General features: G+C 37.1%; 2 protein-coding genes across 3 annotated transcripts; one reads left to right on the top strand and one right to left on the bottom strand.

Moving 5' to 3' along the window:
* The first annotated feature begins 1,104 nt into the window (after positions 1-1,104).
* On the top strand, positions 1,105-1,653 carry LOC113340110 (NAC domain-containing protein 72-like). Its single transcript, XM_026585324.1, has one exon. The coding sequence runs from the start codon at positions 1,105-1,107 to the stop codon at positions 1,651-1,653; it is 549 nt and encodes a 182-aa protein (XP_026441109.1).
* A 1,350-nt stretch (positions 1,654-3,003) lies between these two features.
* On the bottom strand, positions 3,004-21,687 carry LOC113340298 (callose synthase 5-like). Of its 2 annotated transcripts, XM_026585504.1 has the most exons (44): positions 21,436-21,687; positions 20,235-20,497; positions 20,005-20,105; positions 19,327-19,448; positions 18,647-18,728; positions 18,416-18,526; positions 18,200-18,328; positions 18,029-18,121; positions 17,458-17,549; positions 17,252-17,378; positions 17,023-17,160; positions 16,868-16,944; positions 16,708-16,780; positions 16,429-16,554; positions 16,131-16,245; positions 14,806-15,140; positions 13,603-13,655; positions 13,420-13,480; positions 13,227-13,308; positions 13,082-13,131; positions 12,877-12,963; positions 12,475-12,597; positions 12,287-12,381; positions 12,095-12,179; positions 11,855-12,015; positions 10,910-11,033; positions 10,711-10,805; positions 10,503-10,611; positions 10,267-10,418; positions 9,727-9,836; positions 9,484-9,609; positions 9,336-9,404; positions 9,062-9,251; positions 8,829-8,940; positions 7,991-8,110; positions 7,791-7,906; positions 7,608-7,691; positions 6,706-6,818; positions 6,349-6,578; positions 4,822-5,625; positions 4,663-4,713; positions 4,368-4,553; positions 3,517-3,746; positions 3,004-3,318 (listed from the first exon to the last, which is right to left on the bottom strand). In XM_026585504.1, coding segments are annotated over exons 2-44 (5,748 nt in total). In that variant the 5' UTR covers positions 20,443-20,497; positions 21,436-21,687; the 3' UTR covers positions 3,004-3,317. The 2 variants fall into 2 exon arrangements, with proteins under 2 accessions (XP_026441289.1, XP_026441290.1); XM_026585505.1 differs by lacking the exons at positions 18,200-18,328; positions 18,416-18,526; positions 18,647-18,728; ... (2 more) ...; positions 20,235-20,497; positions 21,436-21,687 and having other exon boundaries at positions 18,009-18,051.
* Between the last annotated feature and the right edge of the window lie 2,132 nt (positions 21,688-23,819).

Below are 23,819 nucleotides of genomic sequence, written 5' to 3'. Positions count from 1 at the left end.
AACACTATATTTTATCACTAATCACCTGAATTAACACTAATTAATCAGGGATAAATTAGTTATTAAGAAAAAAATTGGTTAAGGGGTTTCTATGAATTATTTCTTAATGATCCTATTGTCATGTAGCTATAGGCCCCAATTAAGTGACATAGGCCCCAATTAAGTGGCGTAGACCCCGTATGGACTCTCTACAAAAACTTGACGTTATTTATTTTTTTACTGGAAATTATAAAATTTGGTGCTCCTAAACTAAAAAAGTAATTTCCCAAAACGCATCCAAACATCTTAAATTGTTTGGATACCTATAGTAATAGAGTGATGATACACATACCGTAGATGTGTACCACGATCTGCAGCACAAACAAATCCAAGGATTGTTAGGGCAGCCTTGGGGGATTTGCAGGGGGTGAGGCCAAAGATGGACATCTTTTTTTTTCTCTCTCACATGGTGCAGCTGTCGGATTTCCTCCACGGTACACCAATCATTTTCGGTAGTAATAAGGCTACTTCTCCTCGCCATAAGCAAAAGTCAATGTTGAAAATTGGACTTAAGAGAAAAAGAAAGTAAAAAAACATAGATGATCCTTGTTGTTAGTATGCGGCCCATTTGGGGTGTTTATGTCTTATATCGTGGGTCTTTAACATGGTCAAAGATTTTGAAGGTATCCAATGTTTCTTGTTTTGTTTAAAAAATAAATTCTTGTGTTAAGCTTACGGAGGATCGAGGATTAAATTTGTACATCTCTTGTTTTTTACTCTTCTTTTCTTTGTCGTTCAGAAAGAAGTAAAATTGAATGAAACTAGCCGAACAAAAATCAGGTTTCAAAAGGCCTCCCAGTTTCCTTTCATAACAAGGATTATACCGGCTGTAACTTTACCGGGGGTGTGGGAGTCGACGTTGACCATTTTTTTTTTCTTAAAAAAGGGAAGTTCGCAATAGAAGGGTCAAGGCTGACCTTTTTTTTTCCTATTTCCTGTCAGGATTATAATTGTCAATCCTATATAAGCAGGGTCATATCTCCACCCCTAATATTCTATTCAAAACAACAAAGAGCAGCAAAGATATCTTGCTTCTTGTGTCCTAGCAGAACAAAGTAGAGATAGATGGCAAGCAGCAGCAACATGCAAGACATAGTTGTAATTCGGCGTCCAGAAAGCGTTCCGCCAGGTTTCCAGTTTAAACCTTCGGACGAAGACTTGGTGTTACAATACTTGAAGAAAAATATTGGAAATCCAGAAGGATTTCACGTTGAGTTTATGCCTGATGCCAATATCTACGACTGTCATCCCGAACGTCTGTTACATATGTATGGATTTTCAGAAGGAATCAAGGATGCATATTTCTTTTCTCTAAGAGAGAAGAAATTTGGACATGGAGATGGAGCTAACCGGGTTGTAAAAGATGGTTCTGGACTCTGGAATAAGTCGATATCAAAGAAACCTGTCAAGGGAGTGGATGGTAGGGTGATTGGACATAAGAGTAGCCTTGTTTTCTTCACCGGTCAAAAGAAAAGTAAGGATAGGAAAACAAACTGGCTTATGAGAGAATTTGAATTATCTGATGAACAACAAGAAGAAGCTGGATGCAGCGGCATGAAGCCGTATGATCTGGTATTATGTCATATCTATGAGAATATTGAAGACAAGTATTAAAAGAACGGGACCGAGGGAGAGAAGAAAAGTTTATTGTTGCAGCAAGATAAACTTAAGTGTCTAGTTAGACGTCTCGTCTGCTATTTGCTTTTCTTAACTTTAAGTTGGTTGATTTTGTTTATATTTAGGGACTTGTTTTGAAGATAGTAGTCAGGATGTCCTCTTTTGTAGTGTGTATTGTAGTTTTCCTCTGGACATTGCTGCTCTTTTTTCTCAAGAGTAATCTACTAATACGTTTGATTTGGATTTGATTTAATCAAGTTTGCTATGTGCTTTCAAGCATTACTAGATGACTGGTAACCATGACAGTTCTTAATCTTAAAGCATTAAAACTTCACTGATGGAAAACCACTACAAGCAAATTCTTCCCACCACCAGATGAACCAGCTGGGATGAGTTTTAAGAACATTGAACCTCACAGAGCCGCAGTCTTTTGACAAGGGCATGTTTGGTAACCACAAAAGATCCATTAAAATAAAGAAAAAAAGAAAGAAAGAAAATTATATTAAGGATTAAGTTAACAGTATCAATAAGAAACTTCTGATAAGTTATCACGACGGGATATATGAGCTGGTATGTTTGAGTGGCTCTTCTCATATCCTGAGAGTATGCATATAAAGACAGCTTGGATTAATAGTCTAATGCTGCAAGACGTATAAATCAAAGAGCACTTAGCAGGAAATGTTTAGTTAATTATCGAACCGCCTTTGGTAATTCTTATTCCTTTTAAGTTCCTAACAATGATGGTTCTCACAGTCGGCAGAAATGAATGTACGTATCTGTCGATTGTGGCAAAAGCAACTCACAGGAATTTATTTAATGTATCTAGGTGGATACCCCATGTCCTATTCATATACTTTGAGCTAACTAAGACTCGAGCAGAGCACAGCCAAGGGCAAGGCTTAGTTGGTCACTTTATTGAAGCTACTTTGTTTATGATAAATGTATTGCAAAAAAAAGGAAAGAAAAAAGACCCGACACTAGAAAGAAAAATGAGTATCCTAAGAAAGGTAAATCCCCAGTCATTCTTCATATGTAGTAGTCTGGCAAAATCAAGAAACTTGATGATGCTTTAATTTACTCGGATAAATTAGTTTGCTGGATCCATTGCCATATAGTGCTGCTCATTCTATCGTTATTTTGAATTCACTATGCAAAAGTAACTGTGATTCAGATGTAATGGTCTTTCCAAAAATAAAGAGATGCCTTTGCTTGGATTCAAGCCTGGTATCATTTATGAACCAATTCAATCTGAATTTATGCACCGATAATCTGTGTCCAAATCCGTCTTCCAAACATTGGCTGTGCATCCGAACTTACAGCATGCATACACAACAAAATTATCCAAAATAGAGGTCCAAAAATATTGACGTCATCATCATCATTATTAATAGTTTAAGAATCCTTATTTTTAAAATGATGTCATTATCCCAAAAACTGACGTCATCATCAATAAGAATCATCCTTGATAGTAAACCAACAACAGCCACAACAAAATTAACACAATGGAGAATTCTAACTTGTGTGCAACCTCCAACATCTTCTTGTACAATCATTACATGACAGACCTGTAGAGCTCATCTGTTTCACATTCCCAGCTAGACAGCTTCATCCCTCACTGGACATACATGAGATGAGACTCCTTGGGACGAGTAGTAGCCTTGTCTGCATTCATTCAAGCAACAAAAGGTAAATTTACAGAACCTAAGACGTGAGTTGTTTTAAACTGTACATTTGGGATTTGAAAAGTTTAGGATTAGTAAGAAGTGGCAACTATGTTTACATTATGGAGGACGTAATAAAATGATAAAAATGTTGCCAGTATTGATATCCGTAACTTGAAGTCACAATTCGTTTACTTACCAGTTATGCTTCTTTCCACCAGCCAGAATCCGTGAAATCTGAAGGCCTCTACTGAAAGCATGGTTGAAGAGCAGCCGTGTCTGGAATTCAGACACAAATGGGAACCAAGCCAGAACAGCCATAGGCGCAAAGATAACGAGTCCCATCCCGTATTCGTATCCCCTGGCTAGAGACCTTGTGGCACTCCACAAATCTAGTGCCTTCACCACTGGCTTACATGCTTGTGATATCTGATGCCACTCTCACCAAGAACACAAACAATTATTTGGTTCAACAGGCAAAGACTAACAGAATAGAGCAAATATATATGATCTTAACTGTCCAATGCTATGTGAAGATAACAAAATTAAATTAACATCAGCAAGACGTATAGCTAACAAAATTAATTTCAGCATTGTCATATAGTTGAACGGTAAAAACTGCAGCTAGGTTTGTAAGAGAAACAAAAAATTGATGCAGTTCTTTTTTTTTTCTTCCCTTCTCTGTATCTTAGTATCTTAGCCTTTTCTTTTTACTTTCTTTAGTTTTCCAGTAAGAAGTGAATAACCTCTCTCCAAAATAAGCACCAACGAAGTGTATCTATTAAATCACAGTATGACTTTCTTGCTTTTCCCATCAGTATCAGTGTGCAAAGCTACATGTGTTTATTAATAGCGTTCAGAGAGTATGCAACTGTGCAAAGCTAATAATTCCATTTCTATTTAAGAAGAACGAATTCATTTTATTTTTATGCCAGAAATATAATGCTTTGCTGGCATCAAGATTTGAATATGGTAAGAGGCCAAGCTACATGTCTTTATTAATAGCATTCTGTAACTAGGGATGGGGGGAGAGGGAGGGGAAGCCATTACCTGCAATAGGGCCCATCCTGTTGGCGTGAAAGCAAGAAGGCACGCGAAGATGTCACCAACTGTAAGACTCAGAAACATAAAGAGGATGCAAGCCGTCACTAGCAATCCAACGAACATCAACGCCTTTAGCAGTCTGAACATCAGCTGAAAATCTGCGCTGAACCTTCTCCTACCCACTGACACCATCTGATTTGCGTAGCCCGGGAAAGCAGAAAAGTACATACACAATCAGCACTCACAGAAGAAATTAATATGTTGTTGAGAACAATTTTAGAATACAGACTTCAGACATCACCTTCAAGATGATCATCACAGCAACGATAACCAGCCAAGAGAGACCAAATACCTGAAAAAGGAATATAAACATGGTAGTTACTACTTAAAAGCAGAATCTCATGGTCCTCATCATTGCAAATAAATACGCAAGAGAGGAGTTGTCAGAAATAATACTCACAGTTATGCTTTTATTTCCGTTGCAGACATGTAAATGATACACAATCCCATACTGGAATAGAAAGAAACGAAGGGAAAGAACGACCTCCCAGAACCTGCCTGAGAACCCAGTGAAATGGAGGTGATCTTGTTCCTCATCCCACCACGATTCCCAGCTCTTGCTTGCTGGAACACCAAGACCTCCTGGAGTCTTTATCCACTTGGACCAATCATCCCAGTCCTCAACAATCTTTTGCCACTCAAAACCGGAAGGGTTGAAAAGAAACGGTCCGAACAACCAAGATACGACCAAGAACCAGATCGAGACCGTGTAAAACATGTAACTGTGGCCATGGGACTCGGAAGTGGCGGAACCATATATCCCATATGCAACCAGCAGCAAGACCAACTCCAAACCTTTCACGAAATGACTCCTCGAATACATCCTATAATTCTCAGCAAATTTCTCATGCCGAACGACAAAACCTCTTCCAGTGGCCCTGTACTTCGCACCACCATGCAGTACAGTACGTCCAAAATAATGGGTCTTTGTCCCAAGGGAAAATGTGAAGAACACAGCAGCAAGCTGAAGCTGCATGATGATAAAGTCACTCATGGCAGTTCTAAAACCCCTCTCAAGTCCAATCTCCATCACCATGGGTAACGCCATAAGCAGGCCTATCTGAACAAGGGACTGTGATGCCATGGCAGCCTCTAGAGGATAATCATGCCTGACTTGAGAAAAGTTCATTATCGACTGCTCTAGTCCACTCAATGACAAGTATAGTTTCCCATACAAGAAAGCATAAACTACAATCACCACCATCTACACAATAGATAAACATACTTGCATAAGAGACGGAAGAAATCTGCAAGTAAAGAGAGTGGTCTTTATATTTTGATCTTTTCTTCTGTGTATCTTTTTCCTTCTTTTTTGCTACTTACATCTGAACCATGAATTACCAATTTACCACAAAAGATATTAGTTGCCAAAGCTTAAAACTTAATTGGGCATTTACCAAGAAGTCCACAGATACAAATTTACTACAGTCAGATCTGGTTAGTGCGACTTATCCAGTATGCTCCTATATTGTACACCACTATGGTGTAAAAGTAAAAATTAGGCTCGAGTAGAGAATTATGTGTTATGAGCTCATTTTACATTCATGACAAAAAACTTATGTTTATTAGGGAACTTCTAGAATTTCATGTCATGGTTGGTGAAGCTTTGACACAATCAAAGAACAACTTTGGGTTTAAGAAACAAAATTCGTTTGTTCTGCCTCCATGTTTACACCAGAAAATTATAGTGGAAAACTCCCAGATCTATCTGACTAATTTCAATTAAAAGGTGAAGTTTTTTTAAAGAAGCATAAAAACACCTCGCTCCTATGTTGTGTGCTTATATAGTTTCCTCTTATGCTCAAGGCAACAAAAGATGCAGTTGTAAAGACTATCTTGGTCATTCATCCATTCCAGAATCAGTTTAACTTAGCTTTAAAGTACTACTGAATTGTGTTAACTGTAATCAGACTGAAAATACTTTTACCATTGAGCTGACGTAAAACCCAACTGTTGTGTAATAACAGGACATCATACGGAACACATCAAATCTGTGCCCCAACCGATAGATATCCCTGCTAAGAATCTGCTCTCCATTACCACATGCAACTTTCGCTTCGAAGAGTGAAATTTGATTAAACCCAACATCTCGTCCTTTCCCAACCTGAATGTACTCATGATGGGTAACATTTCCACGTCTTAAAGTTGAGTTGAATCCTGATAAGGAAAATGGGACAGAGTTAAAGGCAAGTACAGCCACCTTTAAAAAAAATAGTTGAGTGCATCTGGAACAGAAGAAGTATTTCAGAGAGGCCTTGCTGATGAAAAGGACAGAATGTATTACCGGCAAAGATGTCTTCACTCAAATTGATACCCCGAGAAGCCTTGCTGATGCCTCCTCGAGTAATATGAAAAATTCTATCAAAAACGTCGGGATGCCCATAATGGAACCTAACCCTGTCATAACCACAGAATAAGGATATTCAAAACAGGGAACACAAAGAAAGAAACGAAAAAGATCTACAAATGTCCTAACAAAGCAATAGATGAATATTACTCGTCACCCAATCAGCTAGCCACACCAAGAGATCATTTACAGATTGAGCATGACCAAAGGAACAAAACGACTGAGTAAAATACCAGTACCAGAAGAGAGAACTGTGGAATAGATATTACCCATATTGCGTGTATGTGTTCATATCAGAACAGGATAAAGGTCTCAGGCACAGAAATTCAGAAAGACATCATGTTTATACTGCGTGCACTCTCTCTTTTATTATATGCTTTAGAATTTCAGCCTTAATTTGTATTTTTAGATCGCCATTGTTTCAAGGTACAGCAGTGATATTATCCTACAGTACTATGCTGTAAAGTCTATACGACCAAGTTCAACTGTGCAAGTACACACAAGTATTAGTAATTTGTGCAAATACCTGCGGAACCTGCTTTTATGTCGACAGGACAAAAGTTCAAACAACCAGCCTGTAATCACATGGGATGTTACACTAAAATAGGAAGCACAAATATGATAACGGCTAAATCAAAATCCATCATTAGCATACATATACTTGGCACAATGAGAGAGAAGAAAAAGATTTCCTTAAGTGCACAACTCAGGTTGATGGCAATCAATCTAGTAAAAATTCCCTTCAGTCGAAAAATAAAGAAGAAAAAGAATGTACTTTAATGGAAAGTGGCAGGAGAGACTAATAGTGCACCATAAGTATAATTATAAATGAAACTTACTTTAATGGTCTTGCTAGAACTCTTTGACCAATAGTGACGAAACTTGTTTCCTGGTTGGACATAAACCACGCCAATGAAGAAACACTGCATTCCATGTCAAATAAAGACGATTATAGATAACTCAAAGTAAAGGACTTAAGAAACTTCATGGCATATTATTAAGAACTAATAAACTCAATCAACCTGCCAGTGAAGATGTGCTCACGAACACCTAGAATTGTAGGTGGACGCACTCCATGGTCCTCATTGAATTCCTCCAAGAGATTGCGCATTTTAAAAGCCTCTTCCAAATAATTGTCCTACAATACAGATCTACTACATAAACTAGCTGCGCAAAATACATTAAAGCACAGCTAAATTAAGTTACTTGCAACAGGACTTACCTGGTTCATATCAATGGTTTGAAGAGCTTCTCCTCTGGTAAAAATAATAGCATGATTCTGGTTTTCAGGCTTTCCTTCCCCTATCTTTGCTGGCCCCGGCAATCTAATCCGGTAAATTTCCTTTTTGAAGAAAATAAAAACCATAAGAAACTGATAAGAGCTGCACTGGGAGTAATCTTTTAGAACAAGAGATATGAAAAGCCATGTTTAGTAATGTCATCTCTACCAAAAATGTTATGCACAAACTAGATAATGACAAAACAATTTGAGAAGGTACTACATAACTATATATATCAGTAAATTCAAAAACAAAAGAAACCTAGAACCTTCACCATCAAAATTGGGTCATGAACAAAAAGCCGGACCAATCATTTCTATCCTAGAGATTGGAAATTCAGAAAAAATTTAAAACCACTTATTAGTCTCACACAATGAGTGAAGATCTCCTCTGTAATTATATGTAACTAGCGTGATACTTATTCACGTGAGACCATGAATGTATTGAGATATCATGCACAATATATGGTGTACCAAACACTATAACTTGTATTCCCATAAAATATTAAAAAAGGGCATGATATATGATACCAAAACCTACAACTTATTCACCATTGGATAAAACGACCTCTTCATCACTGGTTGAAGACTCTAAAGTGGAGTTCACCTTTGCTGACTAGGCATCTGAACTTGATTCATTGTACAAGTAAATGGGAATCACTTTAAGAAATTTGCAGCTTAAAAAAGGTGAAATGATGATGTTAGACATCATGGATACAGTTGTTTCTTTGTTCAGTCTCCCAAGCCAGTGGAAGAGAATATGACACTGAAGGATAATTACCTGGTCACGGTTATCAACAGCTTTGATTAACACGGAATAATAGACCTTCTGTAGAACGCCACCTTCGCTTACTTCAACTTCATCAATATATGCTACGCGGAGAGATGGGTTACTGTATGAGAAAGCACCAAATATTAGCTTCTGAAGAAAAAGAGAGCCCTTTCAAGTATCAACAAGAGTTGGCAACAACAAAGAGAGAGGAAGTCTATTGACTTATTGATGGCGGAACATACTTAACCATCAGATTCAGAATGTCTGTTGCACGGCGATCTCCATTTCGCTTCTGACTCCCATAATTCTGACAAGTAGCAACATACGTAAACTTCATGTCAGCAATAGCCTCTAGTTGAGCAAAGAGGGACCTCTGGCTCATTTTCTCTTCCTCTGATGGAATGGAGACTGCCTTGTAGCCTTCCAAAATTTCTAAAGTTCAAATACATCAACTTATTAGGCACTTTAATCTTTGTCAAACATATAAATGTGTAGAATATGTGGTTGTTCGCTTACCACTTTCATCAGCCATGTCAAGGAACGCTTGAAGCTTTAAAGCCCGCCGGTAGTACATCATGCCTCTAACTGAAACACCAAAAAAGATTCAGAAGGTAGGTATTATAAGGATTCAAAAGAAGAAGAAAAATCAAGTGCTTTTAGCTACCAGTTCTGAACAGTGTTTGTCCTCTCAGAGATGCCCAGTGTCGAAGATGCAAGATGTTCTCTTCATTTTCCCACACTTCGCTAGATTTTTTACATTTGAGCCTTTCCATGAAGTTGTTCCATTCATCTGAAGAATCAGCCAAGATAACATTAGTGATACCAATCACAAACACTAAAATTGTGAAAAGTAGTTACGGTAAGTCACACTGTCAATTCTTTCTTGTTATCTGATAACACTTCATACCTGGGAAGATTTTTTGCAAGTAAAAGATAATGGATACACCATCTTCATTCTCCAACTCAAGGTCACTTTTAGAGTACACTGTCTCCTCGCTATAATAAGGAGTCATAACACTGACACCATAAATTCAAAATAGGAATAAACATGAGAATATTATTAGAGAACTCGGCAACCCCTCAAAATGGTACTTGCAAAGAATACATCCTATCCGTTCAGCTATAAGCTTACAAACATAACTAAGTTAGCGAAGAACTAGTTTGCTAACTATCTACTAAGGAACAACAAAAAATATGTAGAAATTCTATAAATTTCTTATCTGCACCAATGAAATAATGATTGTAAGAAAACCAACAGTTGATATACCCCTTCTCTGAAGCCTATAATGTGATGTGCTATACCACATCTTCTGATGTGAAAAGGAAAAGTGACTAAAGAAACATGACTGAAGCTAATTGTGTCAATTGAAATACAATTCAAACCTAGGGAAAGTGACTACAGAAATATGATTGAAGCTAATTGTGTCAATAGCAATACAATTCAAACCTGAATGAGAGCATTTTACGAACTCGGGGAGCTCGTGGCATCTCCATAAACAAAGAATTTGTAAAGAACGCAATCCTTCTACGCGCTTCAAGGTTAGTTGGAACAGTAATTGCAGATTCTTTTACTGTCAAAAGGAGTTCGAGACGCTTTATCTGAAACAAAGTGATCAGAGCGATGTAATTTTATTATGATGACACTGATGGTAGAAAAGAGAGAGTGAGATAGATCATCTGCACCTGCTCTCGCCATTGTGCCGTTGTTACTAAAGGGAACACAATAACGGGAATCGGGTCAATAACAGCGAAAAGCTGATCTCTATTAGTGTAACCAAGTTCAGCCAATTCACTGTAAAATAATTCGGAGAAAGCAACCTAGAGTTAGCCTGGTAAAACTTACTATCTCTAATTATTAACCAATCGAAGGAAAGAAACACAATTCACCTACAGAATCTCAGTAACCATCATATCACGGGTAACTACTTCTAACATGTCCTGTAGTAATAATACCACAACATCTCGTTTTGATTGATCACCCTCTCTCTGGAAAAAACAAAAGAAAAAAAAACAGCATGTGTATGAATTCACAGAAGTGGAAAAAAAACTAGGAAAGATACACCAAAATATATGTTCTGAAGATGACTCACCAAGATCTCCACAAGCTTAGCAAATTTCTCGCAGAGAGCGGGTAAGTGATCCATTCTGAAATTTGCAAGCAATGTATCCTTCTCTATGTTACTTTCAATGTCATTTATGATAGTCCCTATGATCCTGTTTAATAAAAAATGGTGTGAGAGATTTTAATACTGAGCACTGAAACAAACACACACAATCAAATAACTGACTGCTATACTCTTGAGAGAAATTTTTATATCACTAGTCCTCGAAGTATATGGAAACTGAAGTTGTTTTACTACTCTTGGTTTCTAAGTCTCTGTTCCGTCGCTCCTACTTCCGCAAAAATACACTAAGATATCTAAAATTAAACACAAGTTACATCCATCTGTAGTCTTGCTACGAGATTAACAAATAATGTCAATAATAAACCTGGATGTCTAAAGAGTACAATTTCAGGATGAAACTGAAAATAACAGAAAAATGAAAGAAATTTATTTTTCATATGAGCCTTATGCACATGTTTTGATGGTCTTCACACTCGGGAGCATACCCCTATATCAAAGAACTACATCCATTGGAGAGATAACATGCTACTTTTCCTTAACGACCATTAAAATAATGCATACACTTCCGCCACTCCAGCTTGACGGAATCACATGGAGATGTTCCTAGAGGAATGATTAACATCAAAATGACAAGGAAACTTCCTCTTTATATATTGACCCATAAAGCATCTCCAACCAGGCCTCATCCAGGAATAAGAGGACCGTAATAAGAAGGGTTACACATAGAATAAGCTAATCAGAAACATCTGACCGCAGTGAATTACCTCAAACCAGCCGGCAACAGTACGAAGTGAACAATGTAGATCTCATTGATTCCGTTTTTATACAATTAAATGATTAATTAATTATGGTACAATTCATAAAGAAGACACCCGCAAGTCTCAAAAGGGTAAGGGAAACAATAGTTACCTTTTCTCATTTGCCCCAACAACCAGGAGAGCCAGGATGTGTTTAAGAAGCTCGTATCCTTCAATCACAGCACATTTCATATATTCATCAGCACATATACGCTTCCAGAGATCAGAGTCTCTGGATTGGAATTGAGCTGCAAAACGCAATGCTCTCGCAATCTGCAACAATATTAATTACCAGCAGTAAATACATGCAGCTGGACAACTTCAAATAAAAATAATAGGCGAGAGAAACAACCTTGCCAGCAAGCAAGAAGGGAGGCCACTGTATTACTTTTAAGCAGGGGTAAGATGAATAAGGAACTAGCAACATATCCATCTCCCTGGACCGAAAGCAAAACCCAGATCAGTCTAAGTTGATACTAAAACAAAAGAATTGAATATGTAGACATAGAAACTTTTGAGTCTTTGACATGGTTAGGGTTCTTTCCTATCATTTATGAGGTCCTCTTCCCTGAAACTACCAATGACTTCATTCCACAACTGAGCAAATTTTGCTGCTTCAGTTCTCCTGCTTGCTGAAACCTAAACAAGTAGGTTGACCACATAAACAAAGATATGCACATTGTTCACCATATTGTATGCTGAATAATTAGTTTTGAAAACAAGAAATACAACCTCAGCAAATTTCTTTGACAAAGAGAAACCCCTTTTTCGACTCATGTCTGAGGGTACCAAATTTGCATTGAAAGCTCCAGGTAAAGATTGGAAACGTGATCTTAGCATGCCGAGAGTTCTTATCTATGACAAGGCAAATAAAAAGCAGGTTAGTAAAAAGTATAATCAGAACTAAAATTCATATATCGAGCTATTAGGATAAGATCTTTCCGACTAAAGTACGACGACGCACTAATTTCCTTTAGAAACTAGCAAACCGTGTAAAATGACGAGGATATATGTCTCCCGTATTATGGTATCCGTTCCTTAGTATTCTAGTACTCCAACAATGTGTGAATCGACCTTCCTTTTAATTTATTTCAAACAACAATTGAATTATTTATTTATGTCGGAACCTATTACCTCACCGAGACGATCAAAAGCTCCAACAAACCCACCATACAAAGTTGAGAATATGGCATACCAAATCTGAGTATCCATAAAATAAACCTACATAGAACACGCTTATGAGAACATCTATCTAACAAAAAAGGAGTATTCATTCAGCACAAACTGAATCAAAATGAACTATTGAAAATTTAAATCTTGAGTAAGAAAGTTAAACTACCAAAACAACTGGAGCCCAAAGAGCGACAATCGCACCATAATTGGGGATAGCTGCATTGACCAGAAAGGTTTATCACAGTATAAGAAAGGCATTAATAAAAACTCGAAGGTGTATTCATGAATTTGTGGGAAACTAAATACTATACCATTAGGAAAAATTTCATGCCAAGCATATTGAACATGGCGAATATTTAAAATATCTTTTGTTGGCTTCACCAATTTTTTAATCTGAAAGGAATAGATGAATGAAATAAGAAACCTAATTAAAGTTAACTTTTTAGTGACCATTAAATTGTTCTAACGACTTTAAAGAAATTAAAAATGTTTAGCGAAACTCACCTGGATGTAGTAACTGAAGGCTAACTTTGAAGATAGAAGTAGCAACCAGAAAATGGTATACCTTCAAAGAAACAGCAGGTAAATATGAAGTAATGTAATACATTGAACCAAAATAACATGATGTAAATCCAACACATGCCAGATCGAAAATATGTGACTACAAGAGTGCTTCTTAAGACTCACTTGATAAGTTGAATCTGACTTTCATGCATTCCTCTTCCCACATAAATTCTTGGCTGTATGTAAGTCAACAAAGGATCAAGAATAACAGCTAATGTATCAAAACAGCACAAGATGCACAGTACCAACTGTACTTAAAGTTTGAGCACTTAAAGGTGAACATTGTACATGCCTATACCTTAGGCCATGTCTTATAGGACAACATAATATAAAAAAGAAAAAAAATTACAATAAAAGAACATGGTCATATACACATTAGACACTTATACAACGATAGAACCCAATATGTCAAAACTGAAGCGAGCAAATAAAAATTATACTTAGCATATTCTCTTGGTTGGAAAGTACTGAATAAAGAACTTAAAAAGTGTAATGAGTTCCACAAGAGATCATTTTTCAGTCCACAACAATGCTAAAATAATGACAAGTAAAACTAGAACGAGATTTAAGACATAATGTGCAACAAATTGAGTCTAGTATTCATCGTTAACAAATTTATCTCGTGAAGTCATTCTCATGTTTCACAGTTGTATAAAGGAATGAGACATCTTGGACATGGTTACAATTTAGGCGGCTTTTTAGTCTTATATGTTTAGTCAGGTCAGACACACCAAATTTACTTATTTCAACTTTCTTATTTTAATGTTTAGCTGCACTTTCATATATTGACATGGTACGCGAGCTAGTGCCTTCTAAAATTCCATAACGTTTTATACTGCTAGGTTGTACAAAAGTGTTCCACGGTAATTCGTTCATTTGACAGCCTTGCAAAGAAACACAATGAAACAACGGCAATAAAAGTAAAGAAGAAAAGTATTGGAGCAGACAATATATTAACGTAATACCAATTTTCACATTAGCCCAAAGATATCTAGTTTGCTTTGACTCTACACAATCATCTGTGTGTTCTTCTAATCAGAATCATTACTAAAAACTAAAATTATATGAGCAGCCAAGATTCTCGAGATACGTACCAGATACCTAAGCTACAATTTATGCACATTCACGAGTTCCATCTCACTCTTTTCTAAATTTCTATGGCAAGTTACTGAACGTTCTAAAAAGTCTTATTCCAGTTAAACAAGTCAGTTTTCTACTAAAGAAATGTAACCTTTTCGTAACACATTCAATGTACCTATGAGATGAACAAACTCAAAATGATGAAAGAATCAAGTCAAGAGAAAAAAAAAAGACGAACTAGCATACCTGTGACCACCACAAAAGAAGCCTAATGATATGGGAGTCTGAGTTGTCAATCCACCTTCGAAGCATTGGAAAAATAAACAATGCAGCTGCAAGTATATTTGGAAGCAAGTATACAGCCACCGCCATCATATATACAGCTGGTATGCCTTTCGCTTGAGGAAACCATGTCAGCATGTCTTTAATTCTTTCAGGAGCCACAGAGAAGGATTGCATGTAGCAAATAGGAAGGGCAACTGCCCACCCAAGACTAACCACTATTTTTAGAAGATTTCTCAACACATCATTGAATCTCCACCTGCGGTAGCCTGGGAAGTTCAGAATGAAGTCCAAAACAGCTGGCATCACATGAAAGGAGAGGGAGGGAGAGAGGATCAGTAAATTAATAGCAATCCAGCAAACTCCAATAGTGATGCACAATTACAATCACAGGATTATAGAAAGAGTCTAGAAATGGAATATGAGAATCATAGGTAAACCAAGTGATGAGACATTTGGTTCTTACTTTCTACAACTATTCAACGGTTTAGAAATGAAACAGATGAGTTAAAACATCGATTCTTTAATAAAAGTAGAACGTAAGGTAAGAGCAAACAACGGAAGCATAGGAAATATGAACATTAGTATAAGAACAGCAAACCAAAACTAAATTTTGATGTCATTCATCAAGAGAACAAGATAAGGTTTTGGATTTCTAGCAAAGCCATCACATACTCTGCAGACCAGAGTGATTTATTTTGTACATCAATAGCATTTTACAGCTTAAATTTGTGGATTCTAAGGAACACCTCCAACTCTGTCCGTTATTCAATAGCATTTCCAATAATGTATCAGCAGGTCATACTGTGTGTACAAACTTCAGCTTTTCATTGGATCATCAAAACAAATGTTAATTAATTAGATGATGAACTAAGATAGGACCATTACACAGTTTACTTTGAACACTCGGAACACCTTTTAAACAATCCCGAACGAAAAGTGCTGTATAGATCTCTTTCCAAGATGCTGGCTGATTTGCATGATTCTCCATTGATGAAACATAGCAATGCGCTGGACGAAATAAGAGTGTAACTGTTGCACCTTCTATTGGCTAATTTGATCAGAGTTCCTCGCCTACTTTGCCCTTCACTAAACTAACTACAGCCATATGAGAAGAGCTTACTCTAACATGCTTGACGGTATTTTACTATTTTACTGTTGTATACTTGTCCGTGAAAAATAACTATTTAGTGACTCGGAAATAGGAATTTGAAAGGAAAAAAGAAGATGGTCATATCTCTGCAACCTAGAAACATAAACAACTGTTTGAATCTTGTGTGCATTCTTACTTTGAAGCAAGCGCAAGAAAGACGCTGTGATGAATATAGTAGAAACATGATACAAGATATCCTTTTCAAATATATCTGATGGTGAATTTCCACGCCATGCAACAATTATCATAGCCTGCAACCGAATGTTAAAAGACAGGTAAGCTAATAGTATACTTGCCAGACATCTATCAGCACCAGTAAGTAGATAACCATGATCAATTAAGAATTACGACCAATTTAAGTTTTAGTGATTCTTATGCTAAGAGACGTACAATATCGTGCAGCTTACAAGCAGTACCACCCAAATACCAAATACCTGAAATGCCAACAAATACAAGGTCCACATCCGATCGAAACTTCTGAATATGTGCCAGAATGTTCTTGTTTCAACAAAATAAGATTTTCCTGTGCTTTCAGATTCTTGTTGAGTTGCTTGTTTCCCCTGGCAATCAATTTCACAGTGGTCAGAACATTCCTTAGGTGCAAAAAGGTACCGAAAAAAAGAGCAAATTCTCTCTCTGACTGGTCCAGAAAGGCTAAATAAAGATTTGATCAAGTCAAACTGCCTATAACTAGAAAGGAAGATTATACATGCCTTATCTCGAGTTGATTTGAAGAAATCACCGTAATCACGCATGGGCCAGCTCAAAGAGAAGCAATCAGATGACCTGAAAATATGTTACAGCACAACTGTTAAACCAGTTGGAGGAAGTTCAAGTTAACTTCACTCTTGATTCATCAAGTTCTACACAGACCAGAAATACTCATTTAGATCATCGTAGTTACACCAGGCTGAATGAGGGGCTTTTCCATTTTTGCTTTTCTGGGATTCCTGGATAACGAACATCATTAGTTCAGCATACAAATGGCAGCCAGATGGTTAACATTGACATATTTCATAGAACGCTACCTTATCAATTACGCGATATATTGGTGTTATAACCTTCCTGAGGAATGCTTCATCCTCCCCCCCATACGAAGGTCTGACATTTTCTCCATTTACGGTGCTGATAATTCCGGCTAATAGACCATCAAGTTCATTTGCCATCTAGAGATGCATTCAAATCTTGCAATTTAATACATGTATCCAAGTAAAAATAATTTGCACTGTAAAGGGAACCACATAATGCTGCACTCACGTTGTGAAAGATATAGCACAGGCATTCTGGCATGAACCGAACATTAGCTCCTTCACCCCAAATAAGAAGATAAAGACCCATGTAGAGTATTTTCCTCTGCTGCATCTCTTGCCGTCCTTCAGGAAGCCTGTAACAACCGAAGGTCAAATCAAATTTCATGTGGGAAAGGTTCGCAATAAACACATTTTACTAAATCATATTCATACCGCAAACTGTGCTTTTTTCCCAAGAATTTGCACCATGTTTTGTAGTTTTTAAACAACTTGTTCATCACTGCATCTACTGCTCGCTCATCCAGCTGCACAAACATAAAGGTAAGGAAAAAAGAAACGAATTATCGATTTGGTGTTGATGAAGGATAATGCATGACATTCAGAGTTCCGCTAACGAAAGTCCAAGTGGTTTAATACAGAAAAAACTTGAAATTGAACGACAGATAAACTACAACTTCTAGAAGTTACAACAGATTTCAGATAGAGTGGAACTTCGTTCTACTTTCTTAACTTTGAGAAGTTCAAAAACAACAACCATTCACGAGTCAACCCCTGTAACAGATTCTCTAAAGAGTGTATGACAACGACATACGTAAATACAGATACTACAGAAGATGGTAACCGTTATGCAATTTATGGAAACGGTATAGCTCATGGAACTTAAGTTATTACTATAGCATGCATCAGGCTAGGATAAAGTGCCATCTTTGAATTGTGACAAATGCGTATGCGTGGAAAAATAAATCTACGATGAGAGAGAATACCAAGTCTAATAAGAAGAGACCTTGTTAAGGGGTTCAGGCCTGGGCTCTAGTCTTACGTGAACATCCGCAAGAATTAATAGTAGATGCTCCCTTTGGTTCTTTACGCTTTCTTTCTGCGAACACAATGATTAATACAAAAATCTCATCCACGTTAATAAAAATTTGATCATATGCATGCAGATTTTTTTTACCTGAAATCCAAACATAGCCATTAGCCAGTCCAAAAGGTCCAACTCTCCTACTTCTTGTCTACACTGCTCAAATGAAGATGGCCATCTCAATCCACGAGTATACCTAAGAGCATCAACAGATGCCTTAACCTGGGGTAAAAAGAATACAAGCAATCAAAATAAAGTACCAAACAATATTAACTGCCAGCAGGTGAAGGAACCCAATGAACCTTGTACCTCATCAAGATGCATGATACACTGAGATGCACCAGCTGCACCCAATGGTAGAATGTTATATGGTCTATAGATTGCCTGCTTTTTGTGGACATCTCTAGCAGCAGCAGTGAGCTACTCAGAAAGGAACATCCCAAATATGTCAAGAATAGAAAATATCTAAGATATGCAGAAATATAACAAAAGAAAGTCTCAACAAATTTCAAAAAAGAAAAACACCAAAAAAGGACTAACCTCAGGAGAAACAGTCTTCGAAACACCGCACAGAACTTCATAAAGCACTCCAGCTGTCTGGTATGTTTTGCCAAGTTTGTCTCTGTCGGCAAATTGTCAATTAAAAAGTCATCCACTTCGGAATAGAAAAAGCAACGCAAATCCATATAATATTCGCCGAACTAAGTATATAATTCTGCAAAAATCAGTGAGTTGGATACTGATGAGTCACCAAGTGCTAGATGTTAGTGAAGGCTAACTATGTTCATTTTCCAAAGGGAGTCATAGCTGACTGTTACAACAAATAAGTTTCTTTTTGGTAAGTCTAAATTAAGTCACTCAGATACTCAAACCTCGAGTAGTTCTCGGGAAATCACTCAAACAGGCATACTACTTTACTGGATTTTTCACCATCCTGAAAAGAAAACTGCAGTCATGGTCTATCATCAGACTGGATCGAGGCAATGCAGGTGGATTGACAAAGTTACTTAGATAGAATTTGTTAGTTTTAAGTGCTGTTTTGTGCCAAACCAATAGAACAATATATGGGTTTTTATGGTAAAACCGGTTAGATGTACTGAAGCCTGAAGGTTTTCCTTTTGACCATGAGATAAATTAGGGAAAGTACCTAAGGTTTCCTTTTAAGGCTGTCGTCATCAGACAACTCGCAACAATTAACAGAAATAGGACACACAAATTACCTATCAGATTGCTCCCCCTTATCTAGGACTCTAACATAGTGCTCATAGTATTGCCGATAAAAACTCTCAATTTCCCGTGCATCGGTCTTTTTAACCCTGTAGGCGAGAGTTGATGCCCTATCCTGCTCAATCAACCAGATAAACCGTAAATAAAATAGTGAAAGATATGCCTATCTATCTTTAACTAAATTGATTAGAAACTAATTAGTCAAATATTTACATGACTACATATAATATACAACAGCAAAACAATCCAAGCCAAAAATATCTAATAATGACTGCGTTTGTTCATAACTTTATTTGCTCACTTAAAGTCTTACACATTAAGATAAACAAGAAAATGTTGAGCAGATGTGCAACAATTATATGTTGGAGCTTATTTGGAGGGGGTGTCAACTGTACCGAACCAGTCTTTCAGCTTTCAAATCTTAACGACAATATGCAGAGCAGTTAACGGAACAAATTAAGAGTGAAGAGAGATAGATTGTTCCAACAATAAAAGTAAATAACCGAATAATAGACATTTCAACAGAGGTCCTCAACCATGAAGTACACGCTTGTGGAAATATCTATTGTCAGATAGATTATGTGTTGCTAGATATTCCTTTTTCCGTTCAAAACTGAAACTGAAACTGACAGCACATACAGCATAAAAGAGAGCAGAGAGAAATTTCTTACTCGTTCTAATCGCTGGGAGAGACTTGTCTTGAACTGTCTTACACCTCTACCAATGGATGTTGGATCTAATCTATGAGCTTTCTCAAACGCGTATAATCGACCTTGTAATTAAAGTTCGAAAACACACAGTTCTTCAGTAAATTGACTTTAATCAACATAATAAAAGAGACAAAAAACCACAATGGACTAACTCTAAAAATTCATATGTTTAGTATAGTGATGACACTTACAAATAAAAGCAACACGAGGGCGTTCAGGTTCGACCTCACTTGCAACACGGAGTATAGAGACAATGCTACCAAGGGAAGATGGCACAATTTCATTATCAAAGACTTCCAACGAGAAATTTGTTGTGGCAGTAATTGTTGACGGCCTATTGGTCAAACCTCGTGGACCTGATGACGTTGATGCTCCGGGATCATGCTGCCTTGATGCCATTATGGTAATAATGCTCTCAATTGATCAGATTTTCGATGTCAACCACAAACCAAACCTAAACCCAATGAAAATTCATTTAGTATACAAACACTACGACCACTTCAAGATTCAGGCGTTTACTAAAACAAATTCGTTTCAGTTGTTTCTCCTATTAGGATTAAACAATCTAATCCATCCACTCATAGTAGCATTTGATAATAATATAATATGTAAGAAAATCAACAAATCTATAAATAGTAGCATTTGATATAACTTGTAAGAAACTCAACTACCAACAACATCTATAAAGTGAACAAAGGATATTAAAAACAAACTAATTCAAGAATCAATTCCACACTAAAAGAAATCGGCTAGCTAAAAATACATACATGCAGTAAGATCATTAAAATCATCTCAAGAACTGATAAAATTCTACTGAAAGTAAGACTCACATTGCAATCATCATAATCCTAATTGAAACTTAACCCTAGAATCTCATCAACACTAAGGAAAATCAAAGTAGTAAAGAAATCTTTCAATCTGATAAAGTTCGACAATCATCACTTAATAAGAAGTAAAGCCAGATTAAGTTCAATCCAAGTCCAATCATCAAAAATGCACCAAGAAAATCTAAAAAGATCATTAAAATCAACTCAAGAACTGATAAAATTCTGCCGAAAACAAGACTTAAGGCGTTCGATTTCGTCTACTGAAACTTGCATTGTCATCATCACAATCATAATCCAAAATTAACCCTAGAATCTCATCAACACTAATAAAAATCAACCTAATAAAGAAATCTCCCACTAAACACTCAAATCAGATGAATTTCTCGATCATCAATTGATAGAGAAACTAAGATCAGTTTAAGTTCGATATGATTCCAATTCCAATTATCAAAAAATGCACCCAAAAAAAATCATTAAAATCATCTCAAGAACACTGAAATCATCTCAAGAACTGATAAAATGAGAAACTAAAATCAAATTAATTTCGACTGAAAGGAAGACTTACAAGTTCGATATCCTCTTCTTCGTCTACTGAAACTCCCATCAAACGCTTGATGATGATGTGAGGAAAACCTAGAGCTGGAGAGAAGAATTTCAGAGCGAGAGAGAAAGGAGGAGAAAATGGGAAGAGTGGAAAATGAGAAAGAAAAAGAAGTTTCCAGTATAAGAAGAAGATGGGCGAGGGGCGGAAATCGTGAACCATTTTTCCCGGATAATGCGGATATCGGAGGAGCGCTGCAGAAGAAGGGGGAAGAGGGCGAGCTTATGTGTTTTCTTTCTTTACCGATTTTCTCTTTCTCCGGTTTCCTATGCGTTTTCTTATTGTGGGTCCCACGTCATAAGAATAAAGAATGTTTTATTATTTTTCCTTTTTTTTTTCTTTTTTTTTGGGTTGTTTAACTAAAAAATGGAAAAGAAAAAATGGGTGCTGCATGCAACGGGACAGCGGCAAAGATTTTGCGTGGGAGTAGGGGACCAATGAAGCCCATCAAAATCAACATTTTCTTTGCAAATGAATGAATTTAGATAGGTCTTTTGTTTTTGTTTTTCTTTTTTCGAGACAAAGTCTTGCCTGGCTTAAATTTGTACGGATTTCTCATTTGCTATTTGTCGATGATTGTTTCATCTTTGCGAAAGCCACTCATCAAGAAGATGACAAGCTTATGTCTCTCATCAAAGATTTCAGTTCTATTTCGGGTCAGGATGTTAATTTTCAAAAATCTGGTTGTTTAGTAAAACGTCCACAATACCATTGTGTCTCTCTCATTAGGCAACTTGGTGTTCGGATAGATATCTTGTTGAGGGAATTACCGATCCGGGACGCTATGCACAATATGGAACCTGCACAACCAATAATACGCAATACGACAAAAATAATAACAATTACACAACACCAATATTAACGTGGAAAAACCTCTTCAATGCGAAGAGTAAACAACCACCGGCAAACTTCCACTATGACAAATAGTGGGTTACAACGACTTCTCCCAAACTGGGATTTCACATAACTTCTAGATGCGTATAGCACTTGGATAACAATACCCTCTTTCCCTACTCACCGCTAAGCGATGGATAACCAACTCTTTACCAAATACTTAAGTAGATTCAACTAATAACAAAACAAGGAAGATGAGAAACTTACTACTTCTAAGATTTGAACAAACCCTAGAAACCCTTTGAAGAGATGTAGGATGCGGTGAATAAATCGTCACCAACCAAAACGGTTCTCTGTTAGAACATCCTTCTTCTTCAAGCTAACAAACATCACCAATCAATTCTATATCGTGGCTATCTTCTTTTCTCTTCCTCTTGTTTTCTTCGAGGCACTGGAACCCTCTGTTTTTGGTCGCACCCTTCTTGTTCTCACGGCAAGAGCTTATATACAAAATCTATCTCCTTTTCTCATCTAACCTAAACTCCTTTATTTAGCTCCCCCTTATTTGATATGGGACACACCTCTTGTGTTATGACTTCCTTAACGTGGTTAAGGAATGTTCTCCTTGCTGGACCATAAGGAGTGACCAGGCCCAACAATCTCCCCCTCACGACTTATGGCAAGGTACCTCTCACCACCGCATCCTCTAACTGTAGAAATGTATATAGTTGCAATTCGATAATGGCTTTGTCATCATATCAGAATCGTCGTTATCTGTATGGATCTTCTCACTAGCTCCCCCTGCTTATCAAATCTCATCAGCTTCACCTGGATTCGCTTACCCATCTTTTCTCTCTTGTTTTCACTAACAAGGATATGAAAAGAAAACTCTTCTTTTATCTCAACGTAGGTTATGCTCTCTTCACCAAAGAAACTCTAATGGTGGTTTCACTCTCAAATCATCACCAAGCACTCTCATGGTGGCTCACTTACTCCCCCAAAGGAGGCTACACTCTTTTCCCTTGTTCGACCAAGAGAAGCTTATCTTCTTTCCTATAAACTGTTTTCAGCCACGCCATACTAAGACTGTTACACTTAACAACTGTTACCAATTTCTGTTATAAGCCTTATGTCACGCTTCTGTCACAAATAAAACTGTAACTGTTCACTGGTAGCCTCAGCCACGCCTATAAATGTAGTTGTGATTTAGTAACGCTTCTGTTCATCTGTGACAGTTTCCTGCAACTGTGACTGTTCTTCTGTACATTTTATAGTTTCTCCTCACTTGTAGTACTCACGAGATTTGACGTGCTCTTCACTCCCAATTTGTGGCAGCTTTACCCTTGCTTCAAAATTCGAATCCATGAGATACCCGTTGTTCCATATTGCACACGGTTATCCCGACCAGCATAGCTCTGATACCACTTGTTGGGGAAATTACCGATCCAGGACGCTATGCACAATATGGAACCTTCACAACCAATAATACGCAATACGACAAAAATAATACCAAT

The sequence above is a fragment of the Papaver somniferum genome, unplaced genomic scaffold (genome assembly GCF_003573695.1).
Source record: "Papaver somniferum cultivar HN1 unplaced genomic scaffold, ASM357369v1 unplaced-scaffold_21, whole genome shotgun sequence".
In the NCBI taxonomy this organism is placed as follows: domain Eukaryota; kingdom Viridiplantae; phylum Streptophyta; class Magnoliopsida; order Ranunculales; family Papaveraceae; genus Papaver; species Papaver somniferum.
This window is presented reverse-complemented; position numbering and strand designations above follow the sequence as displayed.